The sequence below is a fragment of the Pelobates fuscus genome, chromosome 1, assembly GCF_036172605.1.
Source record: "Pelobates fuscus isolate aPelFus1 chromosome 1, aPelFus1.pri, whole genome shotgun sequence".
NCBI lineage: Eukaryota > Metazoa > Chordata > Amphibia > Anura > Pelobatidae > Pelobates > Pelobates fuscus.
In genome coordinates, this window is record NC_086317.1 from 434,026,368 (window position 1) to 434,053,433 (window position 27,066).

General features: G+C 40.9%; 1 protein-coding gene across 3 annotated transcripts; it reads left to right on the forward strand.

Moving 5' to 3' along the window:
* The first annotated feature begins 8,453 nt into the window (after positions 1–8,453).
* Positions 8,454–25,265, forward strand: HSPH1 (heat shock protein family H (Hsp110) member 1). Of its 3 annotated transcripts, XM_063429458.1 has the most exons (18): positions 8,454–8,731; positions 11,535–11,592; positions 11,850–11,990; positions 12,535–12,657; positions 13,658–13,757; positions 14,495–14,628; positions 15,043–15,287; positions 16,631–16,859; positions 17,601–17,707; positions 17,808–17,941; positions 18,127–18,329; positions 18,987–19,109; positions 19,489–19,626; positions 20,203–20,328; positions 20,741–20,848; positions 21,589–21,708; positions 23,892–24,053; positions 24,469–25,265. In XM_063429458.1, the coding sequence occupies exons 1-18, from the start codon at positions 8,625–8,627 to the stop codon at positions 24,649–24,651; spliced, it is 2,541 nt and encodes an 846-aa protein (XP_063285528.1). In that variant the 5' UTR covers positions 8,454–8,624; the 3' UTR covers positions 24,652–25,265. The 3 variants fall into 3 exon arrangements, with proteins under 3 accessions (XP_063285528.1, XP_063285533.1, XP_063285537.1); XM_063429463.1 differs by lacking the exon at positions 19,489–19,626; XM_063429467.1 differs by lacking the exons at positions 23,892–24,053; positions 24,469–25,265 and adding an exon at positions 23,280–23,420 and having other exon boundaries at positions 21,589–21,733.
* Positions 25,266–27,066: the final 1,801 nt, after the last annotated feature.

A 27,066-nucleotide genomic window follows, 5' to 3' on the forward strand; every position in this document is an offset into this window, starting at 1 on the left:
GCAGACTGGATATCAGATTTTGCTAGCAGGGCCCCTTGCCCAGCTAGATGAACCAATTCTAAAGCTTTATCAAGGGAGGCATATCGAACTCGACAATCAGCCTTAGATATGCCATCATTGACTGAGGACCCCATGGGGAGGAGAGGTGATGAATCAACCTGTAAGAACCCAGATCTTTTTTAGGAACTAACCCCAAAGGCGACACCCTTAAATTATGAAAAGGAGGAATAGAAAACGGTCCGGCCATCCGACCTAAACTAACTTCTTTATATAATTTTCCTGCTAAAATATCCTCTTTTCCTCTAACCGACACTAAATTAGGCGCAAACATAGCCTCCGAAGATTCAGTAAACGGAATAATGAAACCTACTGTGAAACCCTCCCAAAGAACCTCTGCTTCTCTGTGTTTATGATACCGCATGAGCCATGGATGGAGTCTTTCCACCGTCACCGGGGTCCTCACGCCTAGGAACGTCATCCTTGGGCGCCACTCTAGGCAACGGTTTTCCCCGCCTGAAACAGCGCACTGCTGGATGTGCTCCTCCACACTGGGAGCACTCGTGCCTAAAATGGCAGCTACTGTACCATCTGCAATGGCTCTCGTTGAAGAGCCAGCAAATGCCTTTCTTCTGTCCTGCCGACCCTCCAGCAGGAGCACCGGCGGGTCCAGTAAATGTCGCAGGTCTACATGGCGTCATCAACAAAAGCCATCCTGCACACTAAAATCCATTGCAGGCCTAATTGCCATTTTTTTCCTGAATTGTTGGTCATATTTTAACCAACATTGACCCCAGTATATCTTATAGGCCCCCCATATTACGTCCAAATAAGCAAATAAAGAAGGGGCCTTTTCTGGGAATTTACTGGATAAAATGCTAGCGAAGGTAGCAAAGCCCTGAAGCCAATTACCAAAAGAACGGGGGAGCTGCTTACCATTATCGCCCTCTACTAAATCGCAGCGACGCGGTCTGTCCACTGTTTCCTTATCCAAAGGAACCAGGGACAGAAGGTCAACAAATTCACCCTTAATTATTTTCTCCTTAACCTCTGCTGAAACATGAAGGCCTAACGGAGACACCTCGCAAACTGAACCGAGCGGGGGATTAACAGGTGCCTCCGAGCCTAAAGAACACAAATTAGCTTGAGTCACTAATGGTCCGCTGCTAACTGCCTGCGCTGAGCCAGAGGACAATCTATCTAGCACATTTTAAGCACATCTAAGACTTTGCCTTGCGACCCTGACTGTGGCTGCGCCGATTGCCAAGCGCGAGTGCAATCATACTCACGAGCCTGAAGCAGAGAGTGCGGCCCATCATCCTCTGAATCACCGACCTGAGCGTAGTATTCCTTTCACCCGGCCGACTTGTACTTGTCGCAGACATTCGGCGGGTTTCCTCGTCCGAAACCTGGGGTCTAAGTTGATCTGGACGTAAATCTGTTGGTGAATCCTGTTGGTGAGGAGTAGCCAACCAGTGCACTCCTGTAGATCTTCCCCGTTTGGCCCCTGAACGGGCCCCATCAAGCAAATCCCTGTCTGATTCACCGAAGTTCGTCAAACGAACAGAATCCAGTTCACGAATGCCATCCATTCGTCTGCGTTTGGCATGAACCAACTCATGAACACCTTCTGTTCGGCTCTGTTCGTCACTGACAATCTCCCGAACCTCCTGACGACCAGCTCGTTTGGGACTCCCGAACACGTTCCGACCTAACCAGCTCGGGAACCTCCAACGCCCGAACACCATCCGTTTGTCTACTTTCATCTACACCAGGGCCTGTGACGTATGTGAATACTCCCGAACGGACGTCACATACGCGCCCCGTTGACTTTGCTGAACTCCAGTTCGCTGATTAGAGTGTGCGGCCGCACAACCCTCCGTCACTTCGTGTGAAACCGGAAAAGAAGAGCACGGGCTACGAGACCTCTCCAGCCCTCCAGCGCCATCTTGATGATTGGGACAGCCATCTTGGGAAGAAATAACCTGCCTGGAACCCCGACGCCTGGAACCTCTACCGGCTTTCCTTCTGCCACAGGAATTCATCGAATCATGCCGCAAACCAGCATCGCTCGGTTCCGGACTCCTGGAAGCCACAGGTGCAGCCCTAGGATGCCTCACAGGACTTAGATACTCCCAGAGTTCCTTGCACTTAGCTCCTGCAACATAACTTGTAACAATTTGTGTTACCATGACAACTACTCCGGCCAGCAGTCATGTTCCCCCCTCCTTATTCAGTCCGTGGGTTGGCTTTTAGTGGAATGAAGAAGCTGGCCTGGAGCATTTTTTTTAAGAAAGCGACAGGATTTGGCAATAAATGTTATGTAAGGGTGAAAGAAAGTTCAGTGTCAAAGAGCACACCAAGGCAAAGAGCCTACGGGGCAAAGGTTATGATAGCTCTGTTCATCTTAAGGGAAACAGGCACAGATGCAGCATTAGGGAGAGAAAAGATAAGGAAGACAAGACATGGAAAGACTGAGCGCTCAGTCTTGGAGAGGGTGAGTTTTAGAAATTGTGAAGTCAGAAGCAGAGGATTGGCAGTCAGTGACATATTCCAGCAGACAGGAGAAAGATCAGGAGCGGAGAGGTTAAATCAGTGTACAGGTGATATTGAAAGCCATAGGATAATAGTAGATCATTAAGAGATGCAGTGTAAACTGAGAAGAGGTCCCAATAGAAAGCCTTGAGGAACTCTGACCTATTGAGTGACAAAAGGGAAGAATGCACCGGAGAAGGAGATGCTATAGGAGCAGTCAGAGAGGTAGGAAGATAACCAGAAAAGAGGGGAGTCGCAGAGGCCAAGGTTGCGAAGGGTGAGAAGGAGAATTGGATGGTCTACAGTGTCGAAAGCAGCAAACTAGTGAATAATAGTCTGGGTTTACCTGTCCCTAAGTCATAAGTCTCTGTAGGGAGCAGAACAAAATATATAAAAATAAAAAACAGGGGTGTGCAATCTGTGCAAGTGCGCAAAGTGCACACAAAGAGGGATCTATATTCAGCCTTTGGAAAAAGATGTGTATTCCCGCTCTACAATCGCTAAAGGGGAGGAAGATTAAAATAGAGTCAAAATTTTGGAGGTCCAAATGGGGAGGGTTATTTTCTAAGAATGTTGAAATAGAAATATAGGATAAAATGACAAAGTGTGTAAAGGGAATTAAAATTGTTTAGCATAGCGATGTGAGAATTTAAGTGAGCAGTCCTGTCCTGATGCCCTGGTGTTCTGCGCTTCCGGAATTGTAACAAACTTTTGGTCTGTTATCTGACGCTGAGCGTCCTCACTCTCTGCATGAGGACCTCCATCGTCAGATTTTTCCCCACAGGAAAGCCTTGATTCAATGCTTGGAGATCTAATGTGCGCGCTGCATTTGCCGTGCATGCGCGTTAGACCCCGCTCGTCGCAGGACTTAGGAAGGTCGTAGCTTCGACCCAGCGCTGAGGGACATCGGCCCTGGGATAAGGTAAGTAAATAAAGGGTTTCTAACCCTTTATTTACCCAGGAGGGGGAGGCAGAGGGATCGGTACTTTCAGGAATACAGCTTTGAATTCCTGGCACTACAGTATCCCTTTAAAATTGTCATTATGAATGTAGCTAAATTGATAATATGTTTTAATAAATGCAGCAAAATTACAGTGTTTATTAAATTTAGCTCAACTTTTTGAACCCATTAATTTTCAATACTAATCTAATTGGTATGTCCAGGATTAATATGCTAACCCATTAATTTTATTAATGACACGGAGGCTCCTATTATGCTATCTCTTTCTTACTTTATTCCTCAGCAGCAAAGAGAAAATATAACTGAAAGAGAAAAAATTTAAAATATGAATAATATATAACAGATACAACCAGATCTGCCCAGGGCCGGACTGGCCCACCGGGACACCGGGAAATTTCCCGGTGGGCCGGCACACTAGGTGGCCGGTGCGCGGCCGCCTAGTGTGCACCAGCCTGGGCCGCAATTACAGGGTGACCGGCAGGAGGGGATGCGCTCCCCTCCTGCTGGTCACAGAATGTAGCGTGGCCGAGCAGGCAGACCGGGTAGGGGCAGTGCGTACATAGGGGCAGTGCGTACATACCAGGGTCGCCCCTGCGACCCGGTATGTATGCACTGGGCCAGCCTCTTCTCCTGGGGGGCCCAGGAGCCGGCCACCTCCGGGCCCCCCGAGGCTGGCCCTGCTTACACCCGGCAGGCAGGCAGGCTGGCCGGTGCGCGAGGGAGCACTCTCCCCTGAGTGCTTCCTCTTCAGCTCCCTCGCGCACCGCACTGATACCGGAGCCGGAAGATGACGTCATCTTCCGGCTCCGGTATCAGTACGCGGCGCGCGAGGGAGCTGAAGAGGAAGCACTCAGGGGAGAGTGCTCCCTCACGCGCCCGCCAGCCTCCCTGCCCGCCGGGTGACCGGCCCCCCATGACCCAGCAGCACCACTGGACCCCAGGGAATTCCCTCATCACTCCAAAAGGTAAGGAGGCTGGGGGGATTAAATAAAAAAAAAATGTGTTAGTGTGTGTGTTAGTGTTACTGTGAGTGTTAGTGTGTGTTTGTGTGTTAGTGTTACTGTGAGTGTTAGTGTTACTGTGAGTGTTAGTGTGTGTGTTAGTGTTACTGTGAGTGTTAGTGTGTGTGTTAGTATTAGTGTGTGTTACTGTGTGTGTTAGTGTTACTGTGAGTGTTACTGTGAGTGTTAGTGTGTGTGCTAGTGTGAGTGTCAGTGAGTGTGTGTCTGCTAGTGAGTGTCAGTGAGTGTGTTACTGTGTGTGTCTGTTACTGAGTGTGTTTGTGTTAGTAAGTCTGTTTGATGTCTGTTAGTGAGTGTGTGTCAGTGAGAGTGTATGTTTTGTAAGTGAGTGTGTATGTATGTCTGTCGCTGAGTGTGTCTCTGTCAGTAAATGTGTGTGTCTGTTAGCTAGTGTGTATGCGTCTGTTCGTGAGAGTGTGTGTCTTCAGCACTTACCTTTCTCCAGCGCCGGACTCCCTTGGCGCTGGGGATCCCTCCGCCGCTCAGCTCCGAATGCGCATTCACGGCAAGAGCCGTGCGCTCATTCAAACCACCCATAGGAAAGCATTACTCAATGCTTTCCTATGGACGTTCAGTGTCTTAGAATCGCGGAAGCGCCTCTAGCGGCTGTCAGTGAGACAGCCGCTAGAGGCTGGATTAATCCTCAGTGAAACATAGCAGTTTCTCTGAAACTGCTATGCTTTTAGCTGCAGGGTTAAAACTAGAGGGACCTGACACCCAGACCACTTCATTGAGCTGATGTGATCTGGGTGTCTGTAGTGGTCCTTTAAGTGTGTGTGCATCTGCATGCACTGGTGTACATACCGCGGTCGCAGGGGTCGCAACCCTGCAACCCCTGCGACCAGGTGCCCGCCGCCATGTGTTGCGGCCCTGGCCTGCGCAGAGTAAGCGTGCGGGGGGCGCCCACGGATCAATTTTCGCACTGGGGCCCCATAGGTCATGTGTACGCCACTGGGTAGGGGAGCTTCTGTTCTGTTGGAGCGTTGCCGTGCGTTACCATGGCAACGCTCCGACCTGCCTGCTGTTCTCGCGGGAGAAGAGCGACGTCAGCCTGCAGCCAGAGGAGCTGCAGGCTGAACAGCACGCGCCACCACTGGACCACCAGGGATTGAAAAGTTCCCCCTCTCCCCTGGGCCCTGACCAGGTAAAGTGGGAGGGGATTAAAAAAAGTTTTTTTTGTATAAATATATCAATGCTATAACCCCCCCACATACACACACTACACTCCTCCCCCCCACCAACAGCACCCCTCCACACACACAGAACCCCCCCCCACACACAGAACACCTTCACACACACAGAACCCCCCACACACACACACAGAACCCCCACACACACAGAACCCCTTCACACCTTCACACACACAGAACCCCCACCACACACACAGAACCCCCACACACACAGAACCCCCCACTCACACAGAACCCCCCCACACACAGACCCCCCCACACACACAGAACCCCTCCACACCTTCACACACACAGAACCCCCCCCCACACACAGAACTCCCCCACTCACACAGAACCCCCCCACACACACAGAACCCCTTCACACACACAGAACCCCCCCCACACACACACAGAACCCCCAACACACAGAGAACCCCTTCACACCTTCACACACACAGAACCTCCCCCACACACACAGAACCCCTTCACACCTTCACACACACACAGAACCTCTTCACACCTTCACACAGAGGTGCAATGGCATCGAAGGCTTCTACGATGGGGTGTCGTCTGGATGATATCTTGATAGCAGCGGATTGGTCTAATTTATCTACGTTCCGTGATTTTTATTTCCGCCCGATTGACCATGTTTCCTCGTTAGTTGTGGTTCAGCTTTGAACTAGCATAATAGGAGCCTCAGTGTCATTAATAAAATTCCCAGATTTTACTAATAACATGACGTAAAGTTATGATTTTATTAATGACACGGATGCGAGTATTATTCCCACCCACCCGTGGGGTATGGATCGGATTTACGATGTTGGTTCAATCGGGTGGTCCTCCTATCTTTTTTTTTTTTTTTTAATTCTTTATTTTTGGAGTACTTAAACAGGTAACACGTGCATATGAGGTACCCCAAAGGCAATCCTCTTGCAATACAATAACATTAAATACAATAGGGTATATAATAAGACATGCACAGTACATTTTTTATTTTTTTGTTTAAATAGAGTACGTGGAGGTGCTATGTTTTTGGCAAGTTCATTCAGACTCCTTATCACGTAAGGTCATGGAAAGTTGGTTACCTCCGTTGATCGCGTTGGGTCTTGCTTATACCTATCTTGGTACATAAGTCTACATAACTGTCTCTCTTGTCTATGTTGTATTGTACGGATTCTAGGTAGGGCGAGGGCGGTCCTCCTATCTTACGGTAGGTATCCATGATTTACTTGTTATTATGTATTGCGGTGTGGTTTTTGTAAATTTTATATATGTGATATACCAATAGTTGTGTATATTGTTATACATGTCAAATGGTTATGATATGTTACATTCAGATCCTGAGTTTGGATTTTACCACCTATTTCTCTGTTTTTACAGCTTGATTTCGTTGTGATGACGTCTACCATGTTGGCGATTGTTCATTCCTGACGTGGATATTTTTTCAGTTGTTGGGTCTTCGGTTCAGAAGGCAAAGAAGAGGAAGTGGAAGTACATAGCAAGACATTTATGGACTGTTTCTATAAGCTGATTGGCTGCCCTGTTACTAGGCAGATCTGGTTGTATCTGTTATATTTTATTCATATTTTAAATTTTTTCTCTTTCAGTTATATTTTCTCTTTGCTGCTGAGGAATAAAGTAAGAAAGAGATAGCATAATACTCGCCTCTGTGTCATTAATAAAATCATGACTTTACGTCATGTTATTAGTAAAATCTGGCAATTATCTAAACAGTTAGTATAGAATCCAGCTTTAAAAGGTTTATCCTTTATTTATTTTTCTTCTGATGTGTATTTTAATGCACCTATCCAACAGCAATCCAGTGTAATTTAAATTCCATACTAAACCATTTTCTCACTGTATTCCTTATTACTTGATATATGATCATCTTTGAAAAAAAAAAAAAACACACATGAAGTGGTCATTTACAAAATCCACATTTCACAAATACAAAAATCAATATAAAATGATCATTTACATATACCTTTGGATTATAAACTCACGGCTATCTAGCGACGTACAATGTATAAAAAATCTTCAGGGGCTAGATTTCCGATCAGGGCCCTCTTTACCTTTTGTATCAGTTTGTTCATATTGTACTGTCTTTTTTCCAATTGTACAGCTCTGTGGAATATGTTGGTGCTTTATAAGATGCCTGAAATAAAGAAACAAAACCCCACATTTCACAAATACAAAAATCAATATAAAATTCTACTTTACATATCTTAAAAAAATCCACATTTCAAGGGATATAAAAAAAAAAAAATCACTATTATTATTATTTTATTATTTATAAATCGCCATCAGATTCTGTAGCGCTGTACAATGGGTGGACTAACAGACACTGTAATTGTAACCAGACAACTGGGCGTACAGGAACAGAGAGGTGGAGGGCCCTGCTCAATGAGCTTACATGCTAGAGTTAAAATGATCATTTACATATACAAACAATAAAGCCACAGTTCACCTGTACCAAAAAAAAAAACTGTTTAAAAAAAATATACATATGTAAAAAAAATGTAATATACAATAAAGTTACAGACATACAAACAAAAAAAAAGCCAATATTGTTGCCCAGAGAGCACGTGTCTGACAAAGCCATCATGCTGCCAACAGCAGCTGTCAAACTCCTCCCTCCCCCAGGTGTATCCTAGCAACGCGGCGTCCAGGTTGCCTGGAGACGAGCGGCTTCTCGCGCTCTGATTGGCCGCCTTCGTGGAGCTCTCGAGAAGGGTCCAGAATGCGGAAGCGGATGTGGCACATGGAGCCGGCGAGTGATGCAAAAGCCGCAGTTTCTGGAATCTTCCACGGGAGTGTATATGTAGCGGGACCGCCTCCTCCTCCCAGCCTCAGACACACATTGACACAGGAGAGCGGCGCTCAGCACCGGACACAGCCCAGCCAGCCTGCCTTCCTCGCCCGCCCGCTCGCACTGTCGCCATGTCGGTGGTCGGTTTCGACCTGGGCTACCAGAACTGTCACGTTGCCATCGCCCGGGCCGGCGGCATTGAGACCGTGGCCAATGAATTCAGTGACCGCTGCACCCCGTGAGTACCGGTGACACACCGATACATCGATTATTGGAGACTTATCTATTGCTAATTATAAAAAAAAAAAAAAATGGGGATGGAAGCAGTTAATATTTTAATGTACAAACTCCCTATTAAATATAATAATAATTTAAATTAAATGTATTTTTGAAATTTCATGTTAACCCTTCCTTTTCGAGTCCAGCAAGGATGATGGGAGTTGCAGTGGGCATTGTAGTCTAGCGTATAGTCTTGCGATGCTCATTCAGGCAGTTGAGGACCACGTTTCTCCAGCATTGAAAACGTTTTGACCCACATCCATCACTGCACATTGACTGCTATAATAATAATAATAATAATAATTAATAATATTATTATTTTGGATTGTCACAGGACCAAGCTTCAATAGGACAAAATAAACATTAAAACAACAAATATTTACTTTACATAAATTTTTTTAAAATAACCTTTACCCAAATATATTTATTTAGTATTTTTAGCCAATTTTTTTGGGCAGTAGAAATTGCTTTTGATTCTTATAATAAATAAAAATGATAGGATGCTTTAAATCTGTAATGATGTATAATTGATGGTGAGTGCACTGTGAGTGCGAACCGTTGTTAGAGAATCTCAGTGTTTGCTGGGGATGGGGGTGGAATGGCACTGATACAGTATCAGGGTGGGATGACAGTATTCTCTGGTGGGAGTTTAATCTCCTTGGTAACGTAACATCCTCTGTTCTGCCGGAAGATTTTACCTACCGGTGTGATGTCACGGTGCCAGAAGTTTCTGGAATGTTCCATACCATCAGTGCTTCCTGGCTGCCTGTCAATGGCAGCATGAATCAAGCAATAAATGGGTTGACTGATAGATTTGTGTATATTTCCTGTATCAATACCACTAGCACACTATTGAGCACATTCCTTTTATATTAAAGAAATGGTAGCTTTTGATTCCTTTATTTTTCGATCAAATATTTGGCATTTCAGATAAAATATGAAATTGGGGGAAAAACATATTTACTCCATCTAAAGAGTTATTTATTTTTTATTTGTGGAGGGGGGAGGAGAGGTGTATTTTATTTAAAACAAGAATAAAAAAAGCAACACTGTCTTAAAAATAAAGTTTCATTTATTTTAAATTCTCAATGTAACTTTTAATTCAACTTTTTTTTTTTCACAATTCCAAGTGACATTCTCAGGTGTACTTCTATCATGTAGTCCCATCCCATAATCTGCTGTCATGTAGTGCCTAATCTCAGCAGATCTTTCTAAAAAATGTTCATGTTACTTCTAGAATGCCTTGTAAAATAAACAAATGCTGTAGACATACGGTATTTATATATGTAAGAAAACCATTAAGATGTAGTCATAAAGACCACTTTACATTTTGTAAGGCATCTTAATTTATTGTAGTCCTGATAGCCATTTTTTTATTTTTACATCTTCAATAAAAATAATTGAATATGATAGCCTTTTATTTTTTTCTACTCCTTTTTTAGTTTAAGCCAATCTGCAAGTTGATTGCTGTATGTCTAGAACTTTTTCTACACCTGCTCAGTATAATTAATTAAATACAATGACACAAGGAGTCTAAAACATTAAGGTACTTTTTAAGTTCAATTATGTTACTTTAATGATTAAATTTCTTGATTTAAAGAGACACTCGTAAGTACCTTAAAGGAACTATATAGTGTTAGAAATGCAAACCCGTGCCCCTAACAATAGTCAATGCGTCCCAACAAACTTCCACGTGACGCGACCTTTTAACTTGATTGTTGCAGCGGAAGTGCCTCTAGTGGTTGTCAGTAGGACAGCCACTAGAGATGGAGTTTATGTAAAAAAAATAAATAGAACTGCGGTATTTTACATTGCAGGGTAAAAAGGACAAGATCACTGCACCAAGAACACTTCATTGAGCTGTAGTGGTCCTGGTGACATTAGTGTACCTTTAGCCGCTGCAATGTGCTGCAGAGGTTATGGTGCCAGGAAAGTCCCCTCACCGTTGTATGTAGTTAGATTGTTCTAGAATGGTGTGATTTCCTAAAGGGCCATTCAACCAAAATAAGTTGTTGTGGTTATAGGAGGTCACTGGAGTCACACTCCCCTAAAAGCCCCCATTCTCCTCCTGTGCGGCATCCAGCTTCTGAATTTGTAGATGCGCAGGGGAATTGCTGATTGGTTGAGAGCAACCTGCTTCCTGAACGGATTAAACCCATCAGGTAAGAGTGCCACCGGGGGCCTACTGGCACCATAACTTCATTTAGATGAAGTTGTTTTTGTGCCTGGAGTGTCCTTTTAACTGGGGTTCACAGGGCACTGCTCTTCAACCTTTATCACTTCAGACTGAGAGATTGAAGTTTGGGGGTGCTTTAGGGCACTCCTTGTACCATAATCACTACAGCACACTGTAGTGGTTATGGTACTTGGAGTTTTCCTTTATATAAAAAACAACTGAGGCATTTCTGGAATAGAAGGAGATATTACAGAGGTATTTTTCCAACTGCCATATGGGATTGCTAACAGTGCATTTTAATACTGAAATTGCTGTAGAGTGCGTTCAACCGTAACTGATCTGGAAGTGTATCAGTGAGTCTCACCTGTCTGAGGAAGATACTAGTCTCCATGTGAGTGAGAAGTAACTACTCTGTCTAAATTAATATTTGAAGGAGGTGTCACTGTCAAAATCTATTTTAGCTTAGAGTAATTGGCACATTTAAAGTTAGTAACGGTTCCGCTTTCGTGTATTCTCACCTTCTCCTTATCCTCAAATAATATGAGTAAACCCTATGGTTCTTTATTTTATTCTTTATTTTTAATAGGGCTGTGGTATCCTTTGGGACAAAAAACAGAACAATCGGTGTTGCAGCTAAAAACCAGGTATGTTTAGTATTTGTCTTTGACGGAGACAGGGACACTTAATTGATATTTAAAATGTTTGGTAAAAGACATTAATAGACACTAAATAATTGAAGAATTATTTGGCTTTTTACGCTCAGTTTATAACTTCATTTTGATTTTTGTCTTGCTCATTTGGCAGTAATACTGATGTATTTATATACAGTCCTAAAGCCAAACTACTTGTGAATTGACAACGTTCCTTCATATTGAAATCCTTTTTTTTTTTTTCCTTACAGATGGTGACCAACGCAAACAATACTGTATCAAGTTTCAAGAGGTTTCATGGCCGTGCATTTAATGAATCTTTTGTTCAGAGAGAGAAAAACAACTTGCCCTATCAACTGGTCACAATGAGGAATGGTGGTGTTGGAGTTAAGGTGAATATGTAGTCTATCATGACATAAACCTATATGTTTTAACAAGTCTTGGTATTCCTAACGGAAATTTAACTTTTAGCTTTACATTTTTGCAATAGTGAGCACCCTCTTCACAGTTAATAATTGTGAATATGTTAGGATTGGAGGTCCTAGAACATCTACAATCCAAGTTGTCTTTGAGCTGTGTTTAAACTGCTTCATATGACCTAAAATCACAAATCTATGCATTATGTGGGTATTTCCAAGCAGACGGGGAGAGGGGCAAAGGATGCCAACAATGTCAGGTTTTTCTGCACTACAAGATTACCACGTGTCCGTATAAAGCTGTAAATTTCATCACATCAAGGCATATATGATATGTCATTGGTGACTAAAGGGGAGTAAGGACCTCCTAGTCTATATGGAACACAATGTTTTCAGCACTTAAGGACTTTAATGTTATTTGTTTTGGCTTCCACATTGAAGTGTAGTATAGCGTACATGAAAATGTGTTAGAATGTTGGAATGCCTCATAAATTACCAAATATGCATGTGTTGTTTTCAGGTGATGTACATGGAAAATGAACACCTCTTCAGTGTGGAACAGATAACCGCCATGCTGCTCACAAAACTGAAAGAGACCGCTGAGAGCAATCTTAAGAAACCTGTGACGGATTGTGTCATTTCTGTAAGTGTTTAATTGCAAATCTCTACATTTAGATTGTTACTCCACGCACCATTATCACCTCCGTGAATTGAAGTGGTCATGATGCCTGAAGACTGTATGCGCCACATTATATTTTTTTGGGGGGCAGAGACTGCATCCATTCAGTCCAGGGTCCACACATGCTATGTATGGAGTCTGCTGGTCAGTACAGCGTTTAATCTGGACACTATATCTCTATTTTAATGTAAACCTGACAATCCACATGATTTGTGGCTGACCAGGTCACTTAAAAGAAGAGTATAAGTAAATCCACTGCATAGTCTTACATATGTAGCAGTGATGCTGGCCACCCTCCACTTTTATTGTAGTGATAAGTTAACATGAAGCAGCCAAAAATCCCTATTGGCTTTATTGCAGCTTTCTCGGAGCACCAGTGACTTAAAGGATCACTATAGTGTCAGGAAAACAAAGCGGTTTTCCTGACACTATAGTTCCCTGAGGGTGCCCCCACCCTCCGGGTCCCCTTCTAGTGGCGCTAAAGGGGTTAAACCCCCTTCAGTTACTTACCTTAATCTCGGAGCCCGGCGCTGGTGACCTCTCCTCCCTGACCGACGTCAGCTCCCCCGTCTGACGTCACTGGGGCCGCATGCGCGGCAAGTGCCGTGTGTATATTCAAAGTGTCCATAGGAAAGCATTTCTGAATGCTTTCCTATGGACGCTCTGCGCGATGGAGGCGAAATATGCCTCCAGCATCGCGGATGCGCCTCTAGTGGCTGTCCGGAAGACAGCCACTAGAGGCTGGCTTAACCCCAAATGTAAACATAGCAGTTTCTCTGAAACTGCTATGTCTACATGTGAAGGGTTAAAACCCGAGGGACCTGACACCCAGACCACTTCATTGAGTTGAAGTGATCTGGGTGACTATAGTGTCCCTTTTAATGGTCGCATTGGCATCCTAGCACCTCAAAACCTTTTATGCCTTTTTATGTGTGTTTCAGAGTAACAATGTTTTGTTCTCCAGGTTCCGTCATTCTTCACCGATGCAGAGAGGAGATCCGTACTGCATGCTGCTCAGATTGTTGGATTGAACTGTTTGAAACTGATGAATGACATGACTGCAGGTATGGACGATTACTTTTTAATTAAAGTGAATATCATCCTCAAATATTTTGAGCCCCCTCATGTTTAACCTATTTAAAACCAGGCAAACCCTTGTCTGTGTGACAAGTGACCTTTAATGGGTGTATTGACATCTCTGCTGTATAATATAACTTTTAATAAATGTTTTTGTAGCCCTGAAAGTATAATGTTAACCGTTCGGTTTTACCACTTTGATTGTCTACTGGGGTGTGATGTGTGCATTTGACCTGTCACTCATCAAGATAACTTGGGTAATTGTCACTTGCACCCTCAATCTTCTTAAGATTGTCTGCACACCTAAGAAGGTAAACAAATCGCTTTTTATTTAGCAATTTTGTCACACTGTCGCAAAGTAAGATTGTATGTTTCAGTATGGTTTGCAGGAGGGGTGGGTGCATAGCAGAAACCAAGTTAATGTGAAACCAAATTAGAATGGCTTAACCTCGTACTGTGGGACGATGCCAGGGAAACCCTGGCATCATAACCTCTCCCATCGGGCTATAGTTGTTTTGGTGCTGGTTATGCTCCTTTAAGGTTGACTTACTTCTTCTGTGACTATCTTCACAAAAAAAATCAGACGAGTAGTTAAATGGAAAATGTATGGGCTTCTCTTAATTCTAAGACTTTTCAAATCTATCTACATATTATATAAGCTGCTTCTATTTAGTTTACCTGATTGGTTGCTTTAAGTTGTAATTCATTTTGTTCTGTATTTCAGTTGCACTAAACTATGGAATTTATAAGCAAGATCTTCCAGGTCCTGAAGAGAAACCAAAAATTGTGGTTTTTGTAGATATGGGTCATGCTTCTTTCCAAGTCTCAGCCTGTGCCTTTAACAAAGGCAAACTAAAGGTACGTTGATGTTCCACTTGCTGCTGTCTTAATGTTGCTATTATTGTTTAGGATGTAAAGCATTGAGTGTGGGCTAAATATTCTCATGTTTGAAGAACCTGGATATTCTATTTACTTTGCACTTTTCGTCTCAATGTGACTTGAGCATGTGCGTTTCAAAACTTATTTGTTATACCCATTAGATATAATTTTAATGGGCTTTGAACATCCAGACCAGCTTTTGCAGAGAAATATACATTGGTGCCACTGTATGAGGTGGATTATTAAGCCGGCTTCAACTGTACTTGCTATGGTTAGTTTTTCGAAGTAGCAAAATAATCATAATGTACTTGGGCGGTTAAACATTTGTGTTCCACTAAATATTCTAATTGGTAGTTCAACGTGTTTTGCATAATATTTCCTTTCCCATTTTAGGTTCTAGGAAGTGCTTCTGACCCATACCTTGGAGGAAGAAGCTTTGATGAAAGACTAGTGGAACATTTCTGCAAAGAATTTCAAACCAAATATAAGCTTAACGTGAAATCAAAAATAAGAGCCCTTCTGCGTCTTCACCAAGAATGTGAAAAGCTGAAGAAACTAATGAGCAGCAATAGCACAGACCTTCCTCTTAACATTGAATGCTTTATGAATGATATAGATGTATCTGGACGCATGAATAGGTGAGTGTACTATTCTCAGGGATTATTGGAATATATGTTTTATTTTCACAGCTCTATTCACATAATATCTGCAGGGGTTTCTTTACATCTATCCTCAATGATGCTCCTCTGATTACTTTACCATACTTAAAGGAGCACTATAGGGTCATGAACACAAACATGTATTCTTGACCCTATAGGGTTAAAACCACCATCTAGCCACCCTGGTCCCCTCATGCCTCCCTAAATATAGTAAAATCTTACTTGTATTCAAGTCTGCAGCTGCTTATGTTGTCACTGTTTTATTTAGACCTGCCTGCTGACCTCATCAGAAGTGGTAGCCTGATCCAATCAATGCTTCCCCGTGGGATTAGCTGAGACTGACAAAGAGGCAGATCAGGGGCAGAGCTAGCACAAGCCAATCACAGCCCTGGCCAATCAGCATCTCCTCAAATAGATGAATTGAATCAATGAATCTCTATGAGGAAAGTTCAGTGTCTGCATGCAGAGGGAGGAGACACTGAATGTTTGGATGCATTTTAGGCAGCCATGACCCAGGAAGGATCTTTAACAGCCATCTGAGGAGTGGCCAGTGAAGTTATCACTAGGCTGTTATGTAAACACTGCATTTTCTCTGAAAAGACCGTGTTTACAGCAAAAAGCCTGAAGGTAATGATTCTACACACAAGAACAAATTCAATAAGCTGTAGTTGTTCTCGTGACTAAAGTGTTTCTTTAACTATAACTTCTGCAAAATGTATTGATATTTTTTTAGTCCGTTTTAAAAGGGGTGCTTTTAGTGTTTTAAGAGCTAAGATGAATCTACCGTAATCCAGAATCTGTGCTACTCTATGAAATGTTAGTCAAAGAAGTTTTGGCAAGGAACTGTTATTATTCTGTTGATCCCATTATTGTATGTTAAAGTGAACGTGTTATGATGGGTTCACTTTTATAGAAATCCAACAATAGCCACCGCTTTAAATTGCAGCCATGGAATGCATCCGAAAGATTAAACAAATCTCTATACCAGTTCTTAAACTTCCTTTTGTAAAATATCACAGATTTTTGTAGTATACCTCTACTATCACAACTTTCTGCAACAATGGTGTACTACTTGGACTTTTTTTTATGGTTGACACATTTCTGCTGCTGACATTTAATGAATGCATTTTTTTTTTTTTTTTTGCTCATTTCACTTTAAGAAGCATTGTTAACTGGTTCTGTTCTTGTGTAAACTAATCTAGAAATCTGGTTCTTAGTCTTATAGTTGAATATAAACTTATAATTCTAAAACTGAAGATTAGTCATTGCACTTGGATTACATTACTTTTTATTCAACATTTGCACGGTTTGAAATCTTGCAGGTCTGATTTTGAAAGCATGTGCTCCGACCTCTTGCAAAGAATAGATGATCCACTTGGGTCATTGATGGAACAGATTCAGCTACAGGTTGAAGATGTGAGTGCAGTGGAGATCATTGGAGGAGCTACCAGAATTCCAGCTGTAAAAGAGAGAGTAGCCAAGTTCTTTGGGAAAGATGTCAGCACAACGCTGAATGCAGATGAAGCTGTAGCAAGAGGATGTGCTTTGCAGGTAATGTGTTAAAGGGGAAAAGTGCATTGACTATTTTTAGACTGCATAAAAGATCTTGAAGATTCGTCAGATTTCTTTAAAACATACTGCTAAATTATAAGGTGTTGCTTAATGGGGCACTCCAAGTAGGAATGAACCTCTGTTACTAAAATGTAAACCGTTCCTGCTTGTTGTGCTAAATACATTTAATGCAGGACTGCAGTAGTCTAAGGGCAAGTGAGGCAGTATCTGCTTACAACGTTTGCAGATCTTAGATCTGTAAACAGAACTAGCCTACACACAGAAAATGCATCTGGTTCACCTATAAATCTGTAATCCAGATCTCCCTGTGTATGCACAATGTGCCAGGTAGAGGGACGGACTCGCAGACTTCATAGATCTCTTTGCAAGGTCTCATTCCTGCCCTTAACAGAGGTTTCTGGGACTTGTAGTTTCTACAAAGAAACATTTCTGTGCTTTTTCATAACACATGCAACTTTAAACACTGCCTGTGAGGAAAAAAGGGACAGAAGGGGTGAGCTCATGAAAGTATGGCGTCACATTCTCAGATACAGCAACTAGCAAGGAAGAAGTATTTTAGAAAGCGGAGGTGGGGCAGCTAATTTAGACCAATAGCTTTAAAATGTTTTGAAAGTGGCTTGCAGTGCCCCTTAATTGTTCAGATGGGAATTTTGTCTCACAACCTATTGTTTAACAATACAGCTGTTACCTTGGTTTTAATGAGATCTTTTATGTTTGTAGTGTGCAATTCTGTCGCCAGCCTTTAAAGTACGAGAGTTCTCCGTTACTGATGTGGTTCCTTATGCTATATCTTTGCGTTGGATTACTGCAGAAGATGAGGCTGAAGGGTAAGTTTTATGTTTTTATACAGGTTAATGATCATTATGAGCTTTGTGCGGTGACAACCTTTTTATATTTTATATTTATAATTTTGTTTTGTCTTTTTAGAGTACATGAAGTCTTCTGTAAAAATCACGCAGCTCCTTTTTCTAAAGTCCTAACTTTCTACAGAAAGAATCCTTTCCAACTAGATGCATTTTATTCTCATCCCGACACAGTTCCTTATCCAGAAGTGAAGATTGGTACGTTTTTATTAATTTATTTTATGTTTACAAATGAGAACATTAGGTTATCTTAACAAACACTTAAAAGGTTAATTCTCATTAAGTAGTAAAGGGTTAGTTCAATGGGGGTGTTATTTCCCCTGTAACAAATATGACTGACACAACTTATTTCATTCATTTTTTTTTTTTTTTTTTTACCTTAGGTCAATTTATTGTGCAGAATATTTCTCCCGCTAAAGATGGGGAAAAGTCGAAAGTGAAGGTGAAAGTTCGAGTTAACACACATGGGATCTTTAGCGTGTCCACTGCCTCTGTGGTGGAGCGGATAGAGGTAGATGGGAGTGAAGAGCAGTCCGATACTGACTTGGAATCAAAAAACCAGGTTACTGCAAACACAGAAGCCGAAGTAAGTTTTTGGTTCACTGATTGATCTTCCCTTCGGCAAGTTATTCTACACTTCTGAAATGGTTACATGGAGGAATTTTAATTGACCATTATGTATTCCAAATGCACTACTTGGTCCTTGATAAACATATATGTAGATAAAACCATATGTTTTCTTTTTAAAAATAATCCTTTTCCTAAGTGGGCTGATGGCATTTACCACTCCACTCAATCTGGTTGTGTGAAATACAGCTGTCCGCAGACAGAGCAAAGGGGTAACCCTTCCGTGCCCCAAGCATTAAATGAAATCTTTATATTGTTAACACTTTCTATTACTAGTGGATAATAATGCACTTGCTGATCTTTCTGAACTAACTACACCACACAAATCATCTTTGTTTAAAAAGTGGTCATGACTTTCTGGGTTTTTATTGTCACTATAACACAGGTCTATCTTCCATTTTTACTTTTATTTTTTGTTGCTTGTTTAGATAGACCTGGAAATGTTTAAAAGGATAAAGTGATCCTTTTTTTTTTTTTTTTTCTTCCTTCCATATTTGAACACTCACATTTATAGAAAGACCAACTTGGTTAAGATGAGACAATAGATTAACTGTAACATTGTTGCTTTGCTGTAAACCCCCATCTACATCTTTTTGTGCCTGGGTTTTAATTTCAGAAATCTATCCAGCAAGAAAACAGTGCCGCTGGAACACAGTCCCAGGTACAAACTGATGATTCACCCTCTCCTCCTCCACCCGAGCCTGCCAGTGAGGAACACAAAATGGCCGACACTGAAAAAGTGAGTGATCTTTTTGTTTTTTTTACACGTCTGTCCTTTTATGAATGACCATGATCTTAATGTTGCTGCTTACAAAAGGTTCCTTATTGAGCCTCGGGAGGACATGGAGATGTGTGTTGAGGCATGTTATCTGTGTACTCTGTAACTGTGGATAACATTTAGAATGCATAAAGTTGGCCTCTATATATGAATTTTAATAATATGTTCACATATCAATGTGGCAAACATGCTCTGGTGTGTAAAGCTTTTATTTTGCTGATGGAAACTACGGATTTCAACAAAAACCTCAGGCCTGGCACTGATTAGGGTTAGATCACACTGCTGTTTATTTAAAAAAAAAAAAAAAATGTGCAAATAACATAAATTCCTAATCTTCTAGGTACCTGAAAAGAAAAGCGACCAGCCACCAGAGGCTAAGAAACCAAAGATAAAGGTCAAGAATATTGAACTGCCTATTGAGACAAATTTAGTATGGCAATTGGGGAAGGACCTTCTTAATATGTACATTGAGAATGAGGTGAGTGTATTTTTTATTTTATTTTTTATCTAAGCAAACTCTATATGTACAGTTACTGAGATGCTCTAACTTATGCCCAGAAATGAAATGGCAGGAGTGCTGGTCTCCAATCAGGAGCAGAGTAGCTTGTTGACTTTTTAAAAACTTTCTGTACCTACAGAAACCCCTCCATCATATAATCTCTGTAGGGTTTCCTTCTGTGGAGTGAATAGATTGTTGAGGTTTGTATAGTATGTTTCGAGAGCACGGGTTCTAAATATATCTTTCTAGTAACAGAGCAGGGGAGAATAGGTGTACCTGCCAAATCTCTTGGGTGATATGTGGAATATCTGGAATTCTTCAGAATGTAGCCTTCTGGTAAGGTATTTAATAAAGCTACTTTCAGTGGGATACACTGCCATTTTGTGTAGAAAACACCAGGAATGCCAACTACCTCTTCTGGGAAAAGCTAGGTGGGCAAGTTGATTTTATTTTCTTCAAAATCAAAACCTATATTTAAAATGAATTAGATAAGATTTGTTCATCTTAATAATTTACATAGGATTTTAACTGATTTTTGTATTTCCAAATATTCAGGGGAAAATGATACTCCAAGATAAGCTGGAAAAAGAGAGGAACGATGCTAAAAATGCAGTAGAAGAATATGTCTATGAATTTAGAGAGAAACTCTCTGGACCATATGGGAGATTCGTGTGTGAAAAGGTGAGTTGAATCTGCCTTGTTAATGCTTTTCGTTGGCGTCAGAGGTTGCAAAACTGTTCCATAGCAGCTATCCCTTGAAACTGTCGAATTATCTGTGGGCTCATAACTTAGTCATCTCAACCCCTTAGCATTACTTTCAGGGTTATTCACTACAGTGGGAATTCAAAGTTAATTAAAAAAAAAAAAAAAAAAAGTGGTAAAGTCACCATCACAAATTGTGCAGAAAGTGACAGAGCCAAAGTCTGTGTTTTTTTTGTTTGTTTTTTTTCTTCCTATTTTAATAGTGGGTAGAAATATGGTTAGTTACATTATTCTTATTATCCACAGTTTTTTTGTTTTTGTTTTTTTTAATGTAAAATCTAAATGTGCAGCCTGTTCTGAAGACTATTCAAATCTTAATTCTGTTGCACAGGATTTAAGCCGATTTCTAGCTCTTCTCACAGAAACCGAGGATTGGTTGTATGAAGATGGGGAAGATCAGTCCAAGTCAGTGTATGTAGAAAAGCTTGATGAACTCAAGGTAAATCTCTTATGCAGAAAACATGTTAATGTTCCCCTCTAATGTGCACAATATTCCCCTCTTCCACCAATAAACATTATTATAAAGTGTAACCTATATAGCTGAAAGGGCACTCCACTACCCAAATAAAAAAAAAATCACTCTTTAGTCAATATACCCACAATGAAAACATGCATGCCTTTAGTTATGTGTTTTGGTTTTTTTTTTTTGGGGGGGGGGGGGAGGGGTGGGGAGAGGGGGTTCATTGGGGTTAGATCTAAAAACAGCTTTCTTGTCTGCAGAGCTTGCAAGCCCTCCCTTACTTTCCCATTTGCAAGGCAGGTGTTCTGAGCAATTGCTGCCTCTTGAGTTTAACTACACTAAGCTAAACAACCAGGAAGTTATCTGACAACTTTATCTTCACAGATAAAGCACTGTGAGTGTTTAGGTGTTCCTTTAGGTGGGATTAAATACGTGCCCTATATGCATCAACTCTGATTATGTTCGCATAGCTAACCCAGAGTGTCCTGTAAGCAGTTGAAAACTTTATACTCTCTTTAGATGTCCTGTGCATATTTCTAAAGCTTGCTTCCATTGCTGTTAGAATTAGACATTTTGCTGTAGTGCTCCTTTCAGAACTTGTAAACCTGTATGTTTACTACACTTGGAGTAAATTGCAGATAGTGCTGCATAAATTATCAATGCTTTGCTCTAAGTATTGAGACTAACTTTGTTTTTTCTTGTCTTTGTATTTTGTCTAGAAACTCGGTGCTCCAATTCAGAGAAGATTTAAGGAGGCAGAACAGCGGCCAAAAACATTTGAAGCACTAGGACAAAGACTTCAACATTATGCAAAAATTGTAGAAGAATACAGGAATCAGGTAGGTGGATTGTGTGTGTGTGTGTGTGTGTGTGTGTATATATATATATATATATATATATATATATAATCTGCTCAAAAAAATAAAGGGAACCCAAAAATAACACATCCTAGATCTGAATGAATTAAATATTCTTCTGAAATACTTTGTTCTTTACATAGTTGAATGTGCTGACAACAAAATCACACAAAAATTAAAAAATTTAAATCTAATTTTTCAACCCAAGGAGGTCTGGATTTGGAGTCACACTCAAAATTAAAGTGGAAAAACACACTACAGGCTGATCCAACTTTGATGTAATGTCCTTAAAACAAGTCAAAATGAGGCTCAGTAGTGTGTGGCCTCCATGTGCCTGTATGACCTCCCTACAACGCCTGTGCATGCTCCTGATGACAGTCTGTGGTGCAACGTGACGTTGGTGTATGGAGCGAGACATGATGTCCCAGATGTGCTCAATTGAATTCAGGTCTGGGGAATGGGCGGGCCAGTCCATAGCATCAATGCCTTCGTCTTGCAGGAACTGTTGACACACTCCAGCCACATGAGGTCTAGCATTGTCTTGCATTAGAAGGAACCCAGGGCCAACCGCACCAGCATATGGTCTCATAAGGGGTCTGAGGATCTCATCTCGGTACCTAATGGCAGTCAGGCTACCTCTGGCGACAACGTAGAGGGCTGTGTAGGCCCCCAAAGAAATGCCACCCCACACCATTACTGACCCACTGTCAAACCGGTCATGCTGGAGGATGTTGTAGGCAGCAGAATGTTCTCCACGGCGTCTCCAGACTCTGTCACATGTGCTCAGTGTGAACCTACTTTCATCTGTGAAGAGCACAGGTCACCAGTGGCAAATTTGCCAATCTTGGTGTTCTTTGGCAAATGCCAAACGTCCTGCACGGTGTTGGGCTGTAAGCACAACCCCCACCTGTGGACGTCAGGCCCTCATACCACCCTCATGGAGTCTGTTTCTGCCCGTTTGAGCAGACACATGCACATTTGTGGCCTGCTGGAGGTCATTTTGCAGGGCTCTGGCAGTGCTCCTCCTGTTCTTCATTGTACAAAGGCGGAGGTAGCGGTCCTGCTGCTGGGTTGTTGCCCTCCTACAGCCTCCTCCACATCTCCTGATGTACTGGCCTGTCTCCTGGTTGCGCCTCCATGCTTTGGACACTACGCTGACAGACACAGCAAACCTTCTTGCCACAGCTCGCATTGATGTGCCATCCTGGATGAGCTGCACTACCTGAGCCACTTGTGTGGGTTGTAGACTCAGTCTCATTTTACCACTAGAGTGAAAGCACCGCCAGCATTCAAAAGCGACCAAAACATCAGCCAGGAAGCATAGGAACTGAGAAGTGGTCTGTGGTCACCACCTGCAAAACCACTCCTTTATTGGGGGTGTCTTGCTAATTGCCTATAATTTCCAACTGTTGTCTTTACCATTTGAACAACGGCATGTGAAATTGATTGTCACTCAGTGTTGCTTCCTAAGTGGACAGTTTGATTTCACAGAAGTGTGATTGACTTGGAGTTACATTGTGTTGTTTAAGTGTTCCCTTTATTTCTTTGAGCAGTGTATTATATATCTCTCATTATCTATCTCAAAAAAGGCCTGCACTCATGGAAGTCCAGAAATCTTATGCCTGGTGTTGTAACCTGCAGTAATCCCATTTAAACTTCCAAGGATTGTCAGCACTCAGAGGACTTAGTTTCTGTTATAATTGGCTTCATTTGAAATGTCTATCAACATTTTAGTTTAAAAACATAAGCTCCTGATAAAAACTTTGTTTTTAAACTGAAACGTTGACAGACTGTGCAATAAAAGATAAGTTTTAACAGAAATTAAGTCCTCTGAGTGCGAACCATCCTTGGAAGTGTATGTATGTGTTTGTGTTCTTTGATTTCCCTCTGCATTTTTATTGACAGTCTTATATCAATAGCCTTGATTCATAGTGCATTGTCTCTTCTGTAGCTAATTTAGTTTATATTATATACTGTATGTCTACAATGGTTCTAACATTCATGAGATGAAGGTGTGGAATTTGAAATGATTAAATAAGGTAGTTCCAGTAGCAAAAATAACTACTATTAAATGGCAGTAGGGGTTGGCTATAGTGCAGTGTTACTTCCTTTTAACTTATATAATTTGAGTAGAATTTAATGAACCTTTGCATGTTTCACCACAGAGTGAGACTTACCAGCACATTAGCAGTCTCGATATGGAAAAAGTAGAAAAGTGTGTACGAGAAACCATGGATTGGATGAGCAATGCAATGAATGCTCAATCTAAACAACCTCTGGATCAGGACCCGGTTGTTCATGTGGATGAAATCAAAGCAAAGAATTCTGTAAGTATACCATTTCTGAATATGAACCAGAAAGCGACTAGCTGTAACTACGTGTCGGCAAAGTAAACTCCGTTAATGTGCTTGCAGTATGTCAAACTACAATGTGGTAAAAATGAACTAACCATGAAATCATGGGTGCCTACAGCTTGTAGATTTCTGTTGGTTGTATTTTTTTTATTGTTACTACCAATTTTTCGCAGTACCAGAGTAGAGGCATTCTTAAACGTGTAGGGATCACTACTCCATATCCTTTCTTCCACCCAATAATGTGGGATGACGACGATTATCAGTGTATGTAAAATATTTAAATTAAAGGTCCAAAAGTTTCAATGGTTATAGGAAAGGGATTCTGTTATGAGCGTTTCAGAGCCATGTTGCTATGGAAAAAATGTAAATTTTATTTATTTTCTTTTAGCTATTGGACAACACCTGCCATGGAATAGTTTCACAACCAAAACCAAAACCTGAATCCCCAAAGGAGGATAAACCAGTAAATGGTATAAATCAAAAAGAGGACAATCTCAAAAAGGACAAAGAAAATACAGTCCCTCCTCAGCAAAACGGAGATTGTTACACAAATGAAATGGAATGTAATTAAAGGACTAACTTTGTGAGAGTCTGTCAGGATCTGTTCTTTTACCTGGATCTCTAGTTGTGAAAATTGTAAATGAAGATTTATTCCAGAGTCTCTTGTTTCAATATTTCTGTAAGATGTGACCAAACACTGTCTAAGGGACTATTTATTATGACTTTTTTGACTTTACATTTTTTTTTTTCCTTAAACGTGAGGTTTCTGTGTTTCCCTTGACTGTATTACATGGCACATTGATAGATTAATATATTTCCTTGATAACATAAAGAAAAAAAACAAATTCCTGTGGAATTATGATCTCATATCAAGCTGAGCTAACCTTTCAAAGCACAGATGGCATCTCAAAGTTCTGCTTTCTTAGAGGTCTGAGCTTTATTTACTTGAGGAGCAGCATATTCAGCAATTTTTATTTAATTTTTTTTGTATACCCTAAAGTAAACCTCTAGGGATTTATTCACTAAATGGTGCTCTGAAAACTATATAGCAAAGTTGGAGAATGTTTGTTTTGTTTTTTGCTTATGACTTGCAGGTTTGGTTTTAAGTTAACCACTTGATCTGACTGGTGAGCAAGCAAATCTATAAATGTTGGCAAGGTTCTACATGGCGCGTGTTTTTTTTTTTTTTTTGTTTTTTGTTTTTTAATAGGAATGCAGAATTTTCTTTTAAGTGACGTTGAAAGCTGCAAATTCTGTAACTTGTTCCAACTTTTTTTTTTTTCTTCTTCAAAGAAAGCTACAACTGAAACATGTGATGCTGGTATCGTGACTTGTGGATCTTTTATCGAACTTTGGTAATAAAGTTCTTAAATACAATAAATAATTTGTGTGTTGTGTCAATTAGTGAAAACCTTCTCGATTATTCTCAATTCATCTCTTTTAAGATGAGCCTCTCTATCGAAAAATGTAAGTTTTCCCTATCTACCATCCTTCTTTCAAAGTTGGCAAGTTATTTGTTTGATTTCAATTTGTCACAGTAAATAAGTGTATTCTTCTCAAACATATTATTGGATTAAAGGGGAACTCAACAGCTCAATGTAATTGGGATGCAAAGATGCTCTGCACATCCTTGTCCAGAAGTGCCTTTTAAAAAGCTGTTTTTAGATAAACCATAATGACCATTTCAGGATGTTAACTCGCTAGTACGGCTTGCACAGCAATTGTAGGTCTATTACTGGCAGCATTTTGGAGACCTCCAGTGTCACATGACTTGCAATATGCAGTTGCTGGACTTGACATCCAGTGTCCTTTGAAGTCCTTGCTGCTGCTGTCCATTCATTGCTATGATCTTATTGTATCTATTTATAACCATCACATTGGTGTGTAATGGTTATAGTGCCTAGAGGGGGGTGATTTAAAAAATGAACAGATATCAATCTTATGGTTGCTCAATGCGGCACAAATAGGTTTCAGTTTAAAAAAACAATCCTTGTTTATTGAAAAAAACGAAACTTCTAAAACCATTATACCTGTGTTTACAGGCACAGTCCTAATTACAAAAAGGAAACATCCACATACTTTAGCACTAAGCAAATAACCCTTGATGGGATATTACAACCACTATGCAAATATATACATTTAATTAAAAAAAAAATCCTGTTTGATATGCTGCAAGGGTTGATTACAATTTATTAAAACTGATTTCATTTTAACACTTTAATTTGTCGTGAAGGAAATTCACAGTATAAATTACAGAATGTTATGCAAGAACAACATTTTAGATGGCAGATGAGGACCAGTTGCCCATTAAGTCTGCTCCCCAGAGGATTCCATTCTTTCAGTGCATTACCCATTACCCTTTAGGCTGGAGCACTATACTATGTATCTACTATCTTGTCTGTCATGTATTTGTGCAATGTTACAATGTAACAGCCTTTCATCACAAAGTTAAGGAAACAAAGTACTACCCAGATCAAACTATTGGGTAGTTTATTTTATTTTTTTAAATACTATTTTGAACCTCTAATTTGAAGAGCTACAAGGCATTTCGGGATAGATCTACATATTATTGGCATTTATATAGCACCAACATATTACACAATGCTTTACAAGATTATGAAGGGGGAAATGTAACAATAATTTTAAATAATGACAAAATATTACAATAAGTTGAGGAGGAACCTGCTTCATGCACCATAACCACTACAGCATGCCAGAAGTTCCCGGTCATCGTACCCCCAATGTAAGTCGTCAAATTGCTAAGGATCTTAGAACTGTTCTTCTGCGCTAAATTCTTCTGTACAGCCACCTCATTGGCTCATCACATCAGCGGATTGCTCTAAGCCTTGCACCACAAGGCTACTTTAAATGAAGAGCGATTCCAGATCTTACAAAGGAGGTGACCGGCGTCTAGCGGGCCCCATGTAAGTTTGTCAAGTTATTTGCAAATGGTTTCCATTCTAATGTAATGGACACAAGGGCACTC